A 14,747-nucleotide genomic window follows, 5' to 3' on the forward strand; every position below is an offset into this window, starting at 1 on the left:
CTATACTCATATTTAGCAATAATACAACACTGTTACAGAATTTTATGTTTGGTGTGATTTCAATCTAAAACGCTGTAATTAATTATTGTTACATTCTGTATTATATTTTGTTAAAAATGTATTTGGTATAAATCCTATAGGCATGAGGCATCGGTATGTCAAATGTCAATTTTAGACCCATCAGGTCCAGGCCAACACACAGTATGTTACGGCACTGGTATTCGCTTATATCAGAACATCATAATATAACATATATATTTGTATATTAATATATATTATATATTATGTACATATCATACATATATTAGGCATAACTTTTACCGAAATTTAGTACTTAATCGGACAAGACAATATTTAAAAAAAAAATACGTATCACAAGTAGTACATTTAATAATACAATAATATATATAAATAAATCAACAAATTACAATAATAATATTATATAATATATAAAGAAGTATGATAATTTTGATTTTCTAAGTTAATATTACGTACAATCACGGGTCACGTGTGCGTACGAAACGTATAATATTATAGTATTAATAGTAGGTTTACAATAATATAATAATAATATAAAATATATAAGGAAAAGAAAACGATGAGATACGTCGGAATGCGTGTGTCGAGGAATAGTAATTTGACGCGCGCCAATGGACGAATGAAAAAAACGAACGACAGATTTCGAAACCGTTTCAGCATTCGATCAAATAATACTTAATACGATAATAATATATTATAATCAGCTAATTGGTTTGTAATCGTTCTTGAACCATTCTATAGTATAATAATTATTACTATTAGATATAAAATGATACACACATTTTTCGCTGAAAGTATGTACTTCGCTTTGCAGTAAAAGATTTTAATGAGAGATTTTCACATTATACCTCGTTTGAAATTAATCTGAGTTTTATATAATTATATTGATTTTACATTTTTACAATCATTTTATTTTGACTTTTTGGCGCAAAAATACAAATTTGAATCTAACTCTGTTAAAGGTCTATTGTATACAATAGACGAAAAATCAAGGAAGATGCTAAAAAGAACAACAGTCAAGCAAAATCAGGTATAGGTATAACTGTACAAGAATAAGTTTACCTATAAGCCCGAGATTATTATGAAGGGTTTCAGAGTTTATTTTGCAGAGTTACGTTCACCATCACTTTAAAATAGTTACAGCTCTATTAATAGATAAATCACTCTCCACGTTAACACTTTATTTTTTATTCTTATCGAATCGATATGACAACTACAGGTCAAGAGACAATTTGTTCACGAGAAGCCAAATGTACGAAAAACTTCCTTTTAATAATTTTGAAATCATATAATAAAATATAATATGACATGATTTGAATATTGTCATGATTGATATTGTAAACTGATTAAAATAGCTTCATTTAAAATTTAAATTATAAGAAAATTGACTGTAAATCACAACTATAGCTGGTTACTATACGGGTTACCCACCCTCTCACCAACACACCTTTGAAAGTAGTTGTAGGTATAATAGGTATAGATGATTAAAATTAAAGTTTAATAATAAAAATAATGATAATAAAAATAGTTTTAGTGCCACCACTGTAAAACGATATAAAAAGACACAGTCAATAATATGATATAATAATAATTCATAATAGGACCTATACGGCTGCTACAGATTTATAGCGTCTCCGGTCGAGTGTTGAGCTTTATACGGCCTAAGTGGCGACCCGTGTTGCCGTCGCTTGGTAGTCCTCTGTAGTAGTAATAAAATAATAATAATTATAAGTGTCGATGCAGCCGATCAGTAGGGCCTCCAGACGGCCAGGTCAGTGTGTTGTTGCTGCTGTTGTTGTCGGTCGCTGTACCGGCCGCCGATGGATATGATGTCGCCCGCCTGATGGTGTTCGTCTAGCGATACGGCGGGGGGTGGCGGTAACAGTCCGATTTCGATACCACGCGCGTTCCCTCCGCCACTGCCGGCCGCGCTGATGGTCAACTGTGCGGCCGGATTGCCGGCAGCCGCGACTGCGGCCAACGCGGCCACGTCGTCCACGACGTACTGGTGGTGTTCGGCCGCGGATGGGTCTTTGATGCTGTTGTTGTTGTTGTTGTTGTTGTTGTTGATATGTAACTGCTGCAGTTGGTGTTCGGCCGCGGAAGATGGCGCGTGCAGGTGCAGGTGTATCTGGTTCTGGTTCACCGTCGAGTACAGGTGTGGGTACAGCACCATCGTGGTGGGCGGTGGCACGGGCGGTGGTTCAGTGGTCATCTGCACCGGGTGGTGCGGCGGAGGCGGTGGTGGTGGCGGTGGTACCACTGCCGCGTTGTACTGGTACGCGACCGCGGCCGGATGGTGATGGTGATGGTGATACGACGACGGATGATGGTGATGGTGGTGTTCCGCGGTCGGCCAAGACGACGGGTAATAGCCGCCGCCGACGCCTGTTTCCAAATCCTGGTGATGGAGCGCCGGTTTTAAGATCTCTTGTTGGTGTTGCTGTTGGTGCTCATGTTGTTGTTGCTGTTGTTGTTGTTGTTGGTGTTGGTGGTGTTGGTGTTGTTGGTGCGTGCCACAAAAGTCTGTCATGTGGTTGTTTTGCTGTACTTCCGGATGACCGCTTCCGTACACTGCTCACAAACGAACAAGAAAAAACGTGTTTTATTAGTAACTAGCGAATACAATAAATATTTGTTTATTAAAAATATTAAAAATAATTTATTGAAAAGACAATTCAATAATATGCTTTACAATATTATGTAAAACAATAAAAATATTATATTATCATGTATGTATAGCATTAGAAAAACACCTGCAGCAAGCGCAGCAAACAACGATTGTCGAGTATATATAGGTATATAATATTATGCAGATCAGAGAGTTCTGCAATAGTTTGAATAGAGCAGTCAACAGACAGTTACAATTCATACTTCCAGGGCAGTAGGCACAGAACTATATTATACTATATATTAATATATACGCAAAATGCCAAAATGACAACCACGGATTATGTAAAATGAACGAAGTGGGAAAAAGAAGAAGAAGGATTCAGTATTAATGTCTTATTGATATTTTGAGGCTCTAAGCAAATATTTTTGATAAATTTGATTTTTCAAAATTGACTGACTTTACGGATACAGGGTTTTAACTTTTAAGTTTAATAGGTAACCATATAGATGTTTTATTATTCTTATAATAATTAAAAAAAAAGTTTATTGTTCAATTAAATATTTACTCAATTTTACGATTTCAGATTTGCAGGCATCGAGCCTACAAAAGAGATTTGGGTTGACAGGGTTAAGTTATGAAAAAAGAACTAGTGTGTCAAAATACATATTAAAAAAAAAATCACGTGTAGATTTCGCAAACGAATTATAGGTAGATTAGGAAGTATTTAAAAATTATACCTAGCTATTCTCCATAGACTATAATTTGATAACTACACAAAGTGTAAAGTGTAATATATAGGGTGATGAACTAAGCGTGTTCACCTTCATTTAAATTCATTCAAATTCTGATTTTTGTAATTTTTGTTATACATATAAACCATATTTTCAAATCTCAATTTTTCTCTAACAATTAAGGAGTTACCCAAGGAAGGAGGATGTGCAAACTTCTTTCATTTTTTTTCATTTAAAACATAAATTCTATCGGTGGATTCTATAGATCAGGGGGGGGGGGCAGCGAGAAGATACTCGCGAGCCACCAAATGTATTAATAAAAATTGAAGAGCCAAGGTGTAAAAAAAAAAAAAAGGTCATATTATTATATATTATATGACCTTTTTTGGCTCTTACGTTAATTTACGTCTAATGTTACGTTAAGATGCGAGCTGCAAAAGTCTATGACGCGAGTCGCATGCGGCTCCCGAGCCGCGGTTTGGCCACCCCTGCTATAGATGGATCGTCAAAGAACAACGGGGGTGCAATGGGTAGTGGGTACACATCTTGTAATTATATAAATAACTGACCTAAAGACATGGCCATAGGTATTCCATCTTGTTAGAGAGTACATATTAGGTATGATATTATTTTATATAATAGGTACGATCCATTTGTCCATACCTTAGCAATACCTTTTATATATTAAAAATTATAGCTATACATAAGACGGGACCACAACATTTATTGCCCGTAATGACATATATACGTGTAGGTATAGAACCAGGCAACTAGCTCCTTTAGGACGAACGTATAATATTTATGGCGTTTACGTACTCATATATTGTACATTGTATATATATCATATAGGTATCATATAAATATGATATGGGGAGAAATTTAACGCGTTAATGTATAGATGTCTCTCGGCAAGTTTTAATGCCGTTACCGGTTACGTTTATTTTTTTTTACATGCAGGGACCTAAGTAACTATTAGGTACATGTGGGGTCGTATAGATACCGACGACGACGACAATTCCATTACGATTTACAGGGCGGTTTGTGTACAGACACACGTTCCTCGCCGTCATGAAATAAAAGGCTCATACAGTAATGACATATTATTATATCATACGAAAACGACGTAAAATATATTAATGACAGGTCTCGATAACCTAATCACACGAGGAAATTTCTTTATATTATACGGCAGGTTAAAGGTAGGTACCGATTGCGTAGGTAGTAGTACTGTACTAAGAATCCGATGGTCGTGGTTATGTGATTTTGTACATGAAATATTATAGTATAGAATATTATACTAGCTGTACAACCCCCGTTTTCACCAGGGAAAAATTTAACAAACATCAAATACGGCGCTTTAATATATTTTTGTATATCTCTGTTGTAGTGTAGCTTAATTCACGAGCAAATTGGCATCGGTGTACCTCGCTCTGTAAACTATAATTCTACCGATCCAATTGTGAATAAAACTCGGTCTAATATTTTTCAAGCCCATGAGCTACAAATATTAGGACATTGCATTTTGTAGTACCGACATTTTAACGGAAAATAATTAATTAAATATTATTTTCTTTTATTCAAAAAAAAATAATACGCATTGCAATGCATGTCGCATGTCAGCTAGTCTATACAAATTTTTTTTAAATCTTATTTTTGTTTCATCAACAGCAACCTTATAAATGTATAAACAAACAATTTATTCGATTTTTGTGAGCCAAAACGAAATTCATGTTTGAGCTATTCTATATCATCCTATAATGAATCAAAGAACACTTCGTCCGTCGATTTACTTTTTAATTTATCATACCTCTTTTCATTAATTTAATAGGTATAGATATATACAAATATACAATCACTGAATCACCGCTAATAATTGTACGTCGTATACCAATAATACTTATAATTGGCGATTCTGCAGAGAAATATAAAAAAAACACCGACAGACATAGTATTATAATTATATGCTATACCTATACTGATTTGTAAACTATAACATAATCACAAAGAACGTCTCCCATCCTTAGGGCCGAGACTAATTATTATTTTACAGGAGACGTAATTACTTTAATACCGACGACTATACTTCACGACTCTCGCCGTATTTTTTCGACGACAATCTAAAAACACGCATATAATATTATACGTTACTATACTACCCAATAACTAGAATGCTTATAACTGCCCAGCGCCTACGATGATGGATAGAACAAATAATAAACATTTGACACGACAAGTCACGCGTCGGGCACGTCTAAGTGTCGAAACCGTATCAACTATAGACTTACGCCCAAATATTTCTTAACAGTGAAATAACTATGCCTACATTGTTATTACAATCCATTCGAATCCATTTCACTGCTGCAAAAATACCAATACTAGCTGTTTATTACTGCTTTGTTACGCTTTGCGAAATTAAACTCATTACAGGTGAGTATGTGTGTGTGTGTGTGTGTGTGTGTGTCAGTGTAGTGTAAAAAATTACCCAATGATTACAGTTTATATGGATTTTATCTATAACTAAATATTCATGCATTTTTTCATAGTAATATTATGTTATTTTAACATAAATAGTACATTATATTAATCCTTAAGTAATAATAAATGAAACGGGTGTATATTTATTGAAATGCATCAATATTTAGTTATAGATAAAATTCATATAAACTGTAATCATCTAACCGATGAAATCGTAGAAATGTTCGAATATAAATTTGCCAAACTCTAAGTGAAACGAAAATGTATTATACATACATAGGTGTTATATTGTATTATCCTAATCGACAACAGGGAAATTCGATTGAAAATCGGTCCGAAGGACAATACGAATCATCCGAATTTCGTTTGACAAGACATGTTTATGCGATGCCTGTACAACTTGAAGTATTTCTGTGGATTTGATATACTATATTACTATGTAGTATGTAGACATATAATATATATACGATGCTGTTCAAAGAGTTGATGATGAGAATTATATTCTAAGGGGAGTCATAAGTACCGAAATCAAATGCGAATTTATACCAATTTCCGAAGATATAATCGTACTAACTCTGTATGATATAATATAATCATAAAGATTTGAAAAATTATGTGGATGTTTAACCAAAATAATTATGACTTGTTTTTCATTGAAAAAAATTAGCATATTTGTCACAAAAGCTATAGACATACGAATATTTGAATATCTAGCTAATGTTTCAAAAAGATCATATGGTTTTTTTAACAATTTAATCATTAAAACTTTTAAAAAACACTAATAGGACGTTAAGTGTTAACCTTTCAAAGTTGGTACATTAATAATTTATGTGTTTTTCAATGTATATTATATACCATGTTGTAATTTTATACTAAAATAGTTAGTCGATTGCGATGTGTCGCCACAAATTTCGTGTATAGATTTCAACAAATAGTCTACATTACAATGTAGGTATCTATACATAAAGGTAATATATAACCCAATATTATATCATTTGATTCGAACGAATGACCCGGGTTTTGGGGTGAACCCGGAGGATTTTTGCAATATGAGAGCTTCTGAAGATAATATATACATATACGTGTGTATATTATATGAATATATAAGTACCTAATAATGTAGCTAATGTATATATATAGGTGCGGATGCACGCATAACCATCGCGTGACGAACACACACGACGCTGATCTTCCTCAAGTACCTATATAATATATATAATAATAATAAATATCTATGATCTGCTCGAACGCTATAATTCGCAGTAATCGATGCGCCCGTCCATATTTTATATATTGTTTATCATTATAATATATTGTATTATTATACACCGTGCATAATTATATTTATATCATATAATATTATGTACAGGTATACATTATAATAGTGCATGTTTGCTGATCTCGTGCGTTCGTATACGGCTATAATAGGTATACCTAGGCGGCACCCGCAGTAATATTATTTGTAATTTTTCCGAGTGAACGAAAGTCGTATAATATTATATAACGCCACTGAAAATAATATATATTTTCGATAACATACTATAGCAATTCATTGATCCAAACCGGTGTAAGTTTATCCCAACACTATCCCAGTATCCCACACCAGGGTAATGCACCGCCGTGTCAATGATATGGTGCAACCATCTTTTTACACCTGTTTGAGCGAGCGAATTTCTAGATATTATTGGATAACATATTCTTCCCGTAGAATCAACTATAAAATATACTCTTCTACTCACCCTAACTATTTAAGCATATTCGATTCAAACTATAATAATTCGACTTTTGACATAATCTATTCACGCGCACGAATCATATAGTTTTGTATACTATAGGTAACCAGCAACGTGTAAATATTGGTCATTTGAGATTCATTTTATGAAAAGCGAAAACCTGCAAAATTGGCTGATATCATATCGTGTGACTGCGACATGGTTTTAAAATATTATAACTTATAACTTATAAGATATAAGTTGTTTAGGTGCGTGCGATGTGTAAATGCCAATTTACAAGGATACCTATGCTATGATACTAAATTCATTATGTTTTGACACGATCGTCCGAATCAGGCGATACCTACAGTGATTCTTTGAAACGTAATTGGGTAGGTATATTGATAGATGTGGTATAATACTCATATGAGGTACCTAGTATCGATATTTTTGCGGTCGATTGACCGAAACTGTATAAACGCATCGCGAAAACAGAAAAAACCAATTACTATTGGCGCAGGAGTTAAAATAAATAAATATATTATTTTTCATTTGACAATATAATTCTTAGTCCTTAGTATATTATATAAAGTTGGATAAATTCAAAGTATATTAAAGACGTTCGGATTTTGGTTAAAAAATGTAAAAAACAAAACTCGTCTGCTTATGATATTATTATTCTGTACCATTAATGGCGTAAAAAAACAAGGTGAAGGAATAAATTCAGAATTTGAACGTGAAAATGGGATGAGCGTTGTGCATAAGAAATCGCCCTAAATATACATTGGGTAAGGTTATTATCGTATATTGTTCAATATTTTTATACTCACTGGCTGAGGGAGCGTCCATTGCCATGATGGCAGGTCCGGTGGTGTCTGGATACGCGGCGTATGCAGCTCCTCCAAGCGGCGCGGCACTTGGCGAATACGACGACGACGAATAACCACACCAGTTGCTCGACTCGGGCACGCCGACGGGTATGTCGGAATGTTCGTCTGAAAAGTTAACCGAAAATTAAAATCTAATCCGTCTAGATAATACGCACGCCCGCGCATCGATACATGAAAATAATTGATTTATATATCCAATATTATAATAATTATGTTTAATATTAATTATAATAATTCTCATCGTCCAAAAGCATATTGTAATAATATGCACGTAGGTACACAAAAAAAAAATGGATGCGTGACTTTTCTGAGATGCTAGTGCGACGCAAGAGTGGACTGGACAAGTCCCGGACCAGTGGGAAAATGTAGATACACCTAGTGGCCAGAAAAATATATAAAAATTAGCGGTCGCTACAATCGCAATAATTCTTTCACGAATCGCACATTCGTTCGAATCGTTTAAATAATATAGTACTATGCAGCATTAACCTTAAAATTAGTTATTTAGAACGCTAATTCCCGTATAGGTGATGTTTATTGGTAGCAGGTATATTCGGTAGTTGGTCTTGAAGTTCACGCGTGTTTAGTATTATACTATGTTATTGTATAGACGGCTATAAACCTAATATACGATATTGACATATTATTATATTAACAACATATTTTAGTGTGAGTTTTTAAGAACTAAACTTTTGACACTTGAAAATGCGTAAAGCTATTGAAACTAAAAAATATTTTACTAATTAAGTTGGAAAGTAATTATAAGTATTTAGTATAGGTAGTACGGTACTCGACATGAATTCTTACACAATTTTCTATTATGTATATAATTAAATCAACACATAAATCAATGTGATATATAATTCAACGAATGCTTGTGACATATAATATAGGTAATTTATTAGTAGAGAATAAACATAATCGGTAACACGTAAAAACTTACATAATAATATTATGTACCTAGGCCAAAACCTAAATACCAGGAGTGGGCATTTTACATATGTGTCCACTTGGCCGACGGCCCAACCTAAACCCTGGATAGGTTGCAAACCGTTAACTGCGCTTTAGATTATAAGACGTGGTGTTATGTCTATATTATTCACGCATCAATCATAATATCTCACACGTTGAAATCGCTGTGGTGCTGCGGGGGGTTGTTGTTATGCGACAAAGCCGCGTTTATAATATCATACATTTTATTATGGTAATAATATAATGACGAAAATAGTATAAATATATAATTCACACGAAACGGGCGCATGTATTATTGTTATAATCGTGTTAAAAGGCGTCCCGCGGCCCCCTAGAGAAGACGGACGACAAATTGAACGAAACGCGGCGCGAGTACATTATTATTGTTATAATAAGCAGTACCCACTTGAAAACACAATTGTGATAAAGTCGTCGTTGGAGCGTGCGGCAGGACGGCGGGGCAGGGGAGAGGCCCGCGCTAGCGTATTAAAATATATCTGTAATAATATAATGGCTCATTAGTCATTGTCGTCAAATCGGAATGATGCACGGGCTGCGCAGGCGGAGAAGAAAAGAGAACATGTTAATAATAAAATATATTTTTATAAAAAATTAATATAATCACTGCTGCAGCGCAGTAACAACGCGACGAGAACCCGTTGCAGACGGTACACGCATACAGCCACACGGGTATGGTCCCATTCATTGTGCGCCATAATATAATACGTATACATATATGTATAGAGTAAAGTATATAGGTACACAGGTATAGACCGTGCAGTATACGCGTGGTAGATACATTTTTTCGGCGGTAAATAATTAATGGCCGACTGCGCTAAGGACATGCGATATTTCACGCGTCGAATGGATCTTCGTCGTCTCTTCATATATATCGTGTGTCTGTGTCAGCTTATGTGTCGGAGGGCGCGCGCGCGCGTGAGGACAATGCCTCGGGGCGAAAACGAAACAATATAATAATAATAATTTTTATAATATAATAAAACGTTTGAAGAAATAACGCACGCACACTTGTCGGCCACTCGTGTACTTATTATTATATTGAAGGCATACATATGTATATACATACATATACCTACGTATATACCTAATATATTATAACATATTACAATATATATTATAGAGTCGTTTCGGGACGAAAAATAATTTACAAAAATAAATCCTAATATAATGGAATCGTCGAGTTTGTGACCGACGGGGCCCGCGGAGATGTGCGTTGAAAAATCGACGGATGTATCGTATAATACAGTCAGCACTGCCATGCGATGATGATGATGACGTCGCGTCCGTATATATAATAGAATAAGACGTGTTACAGGTATATACGTATATGGTTAGTATATATATATATACTATGGTATAATATATAATAAATATATAAGCTTTTTTTGAGTTAAAAGTGAGCGACCTGTGAACAGCCATTTAATATTCACGAGTCGAAGACCCGCGAGTGGTGTTTTACCGAGATTTATGATACCGATTTCGGTTTTCTATTTTTTAAAAAAGAATATATATTATATTATACATATATATACGAGTACCTATACGCGTGGAAAGCATTCGTCAAAAAGCATTCCGTATATATTGATAATAATTTATTGTATTATAGGTGTAGGTACCAGGTGATCTGGTGATCATTAATCGAAGTGCGAAAACGATATATTATATTATCGACTATTATCCTTTATATAATATTATATGTATGTACACCTTCATTGTACATAATATATATGCAAACAACACACGCCATGCGCGTTTGGTAATATATCGACTTTAACGCCTACGGTTTGACTACAATATAATTAATATCTTAATATGATATATTATGCGCTTGTGTGTTGATGCATCTATAGCTACGTAGTACGTAGTTTTGAAAAATATGTAAGTACCTACTTGCGTTTTGTTGTGATTACTGATTTGAGATTTTTCAACGAGTTGGGTTCGTATTTCACTGAGGTTTGGTCATGATAAAGGCACAATCGAAATGTTTACCTCCAAAATGTTGAGATTTTATACTATTTAAAACTATAATTTACGAAACAATAATGCATGCGCGCGTTAATAAATCTAAAAACTAGGTATACCCCGACCGACCTGACCCTACAAACCAAAGAAATCTCGGTGATTCCTTAAATGCTATAAATAGCATCAAAACCAAAATCAATCCAAGTGACCAAAATAAACTTTATGAAGCTAATAAAATCAACAAAAACAAATATTACTTATCTCGATTCCAGGACACACCGTCATCAAAGGTAATGAAACCGAGAACAAATATGCCAAACTTGATGTATCCAGCACAGACACAACCGTATTAGACCCAATCCCCTAATACGACATCAAAACATCTGTTAAAACACACATAAGAAAAAAAATAGCAAATCCTTTGGAATAATCAGAACACAAGACTAAATCATATTAAGAGAACATCAACCTTTAGAATGAAAAACCCTAATCTCTCTAAACATGATGAAACTATATAATAAATCGACCAAGAATCGAAAATTCAAGGTTACCTCATGGATTTCTAATGTCAAAAGAAGAACCCCCCATATGTGAAGCTTGTGGTACACAACTCACAGTAAAACATATCCTAACGGAATGTCAATGATACAAACACGAATGATTAAAACTTAGCATGTTCAAAACTCTCGACGCCTCTTTTGGACCCTACCCGTAACAAAACAAGAAAATCCTTAAATTTTTAAAACTAACAAATATAATCGAATAGTTGTATGAATTTAACATAATATTATTAATACTTTAAATAATAATTGTGACTAGTAATTAAGACACTGTAAGTAACTATAATGGACCTTGCTGCACAGTTGTAATGAAGATCAATAAAAAAAAAAAACGAAACAGGCTATGAAACTGTACATTAAAAAGTTACGACGCATATGTGACCTTAAAAAAATAAGAGCCAGAACTACTACTCGTATATTATAGTTTAAAATATATGCCATATAGTTAGCACGTGGTTACATCTAGCCCGTAATTGGTCAGACATGACGAACTGTATAATATGTGTATAGTGTGCAAATAATATACCTACACGAAAACCACAATAATATAATATAATAATATGAATATTATGTATAACATATTGTATTATTGTATATTTGTATTGTATATGGCAAATGATAATTCCGCGTAAACAAAAATAATGATTTTTAATGTGTGTGTTCAAACTTATATCAATCGTTCTCGTGTATAGGCTTATAATATTATGTATAACTATATACTACAGTAATTTATATTAGTAGATAGTGTCCATTTATAGAACAGCTGATCAATTATACGATGATAAATCATATTTATTTTTTTTCTTAATTTTTACAAATGGCGAACGATATATTTAATTTTAACGAAAGTTTTGAGTTTAAAGATGAATAATATTACTGAGATACATATTACTCTTCATTCGATCGATCTGAAATCTACAATCTAATAACTATATTGAATAAAATGTTCATATGTCGACATATCAAAGTAAAAATGAATGACTAAATGACTGTTATATAAAAGAAATCAGACGCGCAGTGAAAAAAAATTTGAAGTACCTACGTACCTATATCAGGCGTCGTACCTACTACCTATATGCAGTATGCATTTTGTCTGAACAATTTTTTTCTTCCGTATCTCGTGGTTTTTGATTTACTGCGTTTTTGCAGCCCACCCACCCAGCCCGTTGAACTATACGCGTTAGGTACTATACAGTATTACAGTATGATATACCGAAAATAAAGACACCCGATAGTGCGAGTATGGATAAAAAACGAAATTAAAAAAAATAAAACTTCATAGCATGCGTATAATGTTTAGGTATTACCCGTCATATATTATAATAATATGAGGTATAATATATTGTATGCCGTCGACGGTTGTCCGGAAATCGATCACAAGGGATGTGGTTTCTCGCGTGTGTACACATATATACATACTATAATATAATCTAATATAGTGTTGGGTTATATACGTTATAATATAATATTATACATTTATACGTTTTATTTCTCGCAGTATACCGACGCGTCGCGCGTACCCCTGGGGTGGGACCTATATTGTTTTTTGATCCACACTGCACCGGCGCGTGCATCGGTTGCACTTTACCGCAAGGGTGCAGGACATAATAATATAATATATACCTATATACCATATAATATGCACACCAATATAGCTATACACCTGCGAGTGCACTTCACGGGTAGTATTTCATTAACCCGCGGCACAATACAAATAATACGATATTTAATAATTTTATTATTACTACCTGTACGACACAATAATATAATAAATGTATTGCACCCATAAACAATATTCGTTTATTGTTTATGATTAGTTCGCTCGTTATTCGATACAGTAGGTATATTGTGTATATAACCAATATAGTGGCAATAATATTTAAGAGGGCTGACGTCCGGTGGCGTAAACTGAGGATCATACAGCAGCATTGCACGTCATGCCATCATTAGTTAAAATATATTATCATAAAGGCGGGAGGCAACGAGCATATTATTATATATTGTTTTTCAAGAAATGTCTTCATTTTTACAATCATTACCTATTTACCTATAGCGGCTACAACTGAAGGGTTGTTATATTTAAAACATTTAACGATTTGTTAAGCGTTTAAAACGAAAAAGACTTATGTTTAAAACAGTGTAAAATCCAAGTGAATATTGTGTTTTTTTTTTGTTAAAAACGATGTTTTAAACAAAACAAATTGTTTGACTTTTATACTGTTAAACCTTATTATAGGCTATATTTAATGATAAAAAGTATACTATTATTGTAAAATAATATTAATAACCAACACCGACGACTTTATTTTTAATAGGCAATATTATAATACAATATATAGGTAAGTATATGTATAAGAATCGTAAAGTGTACCTCTAATATATTGCTCTTAAAGTAGTAGGTATACCGTCTAATAGTAGGTACCTATATTGTATAATATGAGAGTATATATCTTACGTATACATAATATATTATATTTTATAGATGCATAACAACAGCTATAATCAATACGTTTCAGCAGTATTATAATATTATATAAGTACCTACTGCTGCAGATGATAATATTATATTAATTATACGCTATTTGTGCGAATATAATAATAATAATAATAAACAATATACTTAAACAACGCGTTCGTTTTTTTCTCTTGTGGTTGACAATCGTTGAGATTAACGTTAAAAAAATAACAAACAAATTCGGAATACGCACGATAGGTATATTTTAAATTTTAGTTATGAATATATTATGCAGTTTGTATAAATAATATAATGT

At 33.4% G+C, this 14,747-nt stretch overlaps 1 protein-coding gene across 2 annotated transcripts in view; it reads right to left on the reverse strand.

The window, feature by feature from the left end:
- Positions 1-268: 268 nt before the first annotated feature.
- The window catches only part of LOC100166031 (protein lozenge-like), a 46,357-nt gene continuing 31,878 nt past the window's right edge, over positions 269-14,747 (reverse strand). Inside the window, exons 4-5 of one of the 2 annotated variants that reach the window (XM_008181256.3) lie at positions 8,402-8,566; positions 269-2,613 (exon numbers count right to left, since the gene is read on the reverse strand). In XM_008181256.3, coding sequence (XP_008179478.2) covers positions 1,787-2,613; positions 8,402-8,566 — 992 coding nt within the window. In that variant the 3' untranslated portion in view covers positions 269-1,786. The remainder of the gene's footprint in view (positions 2,614-8,401; positions 8,567-14,747) is intronic. The other variant, XM_016801526.2, reaches the window with a different exon arrangement.

This window comes from Acyrthosiphon pisum, chromosome A2 (genome assembly GCF_005508785.2).
Source record: "Acyrthosiphon pisum isolate AL4f chromosome A2, pea_aphid_22Mar2018_4r6ur, whole genome shotgun sequence".
In the NCBI taxonomy this organism is placed as follows: domain Eukaryota; kingdom Metazoa; phylum Arthropoda; class Insecta; order Hemiptera; family Aphididae; genus Acyrthosiphon; species Acyrthosiphon pisum.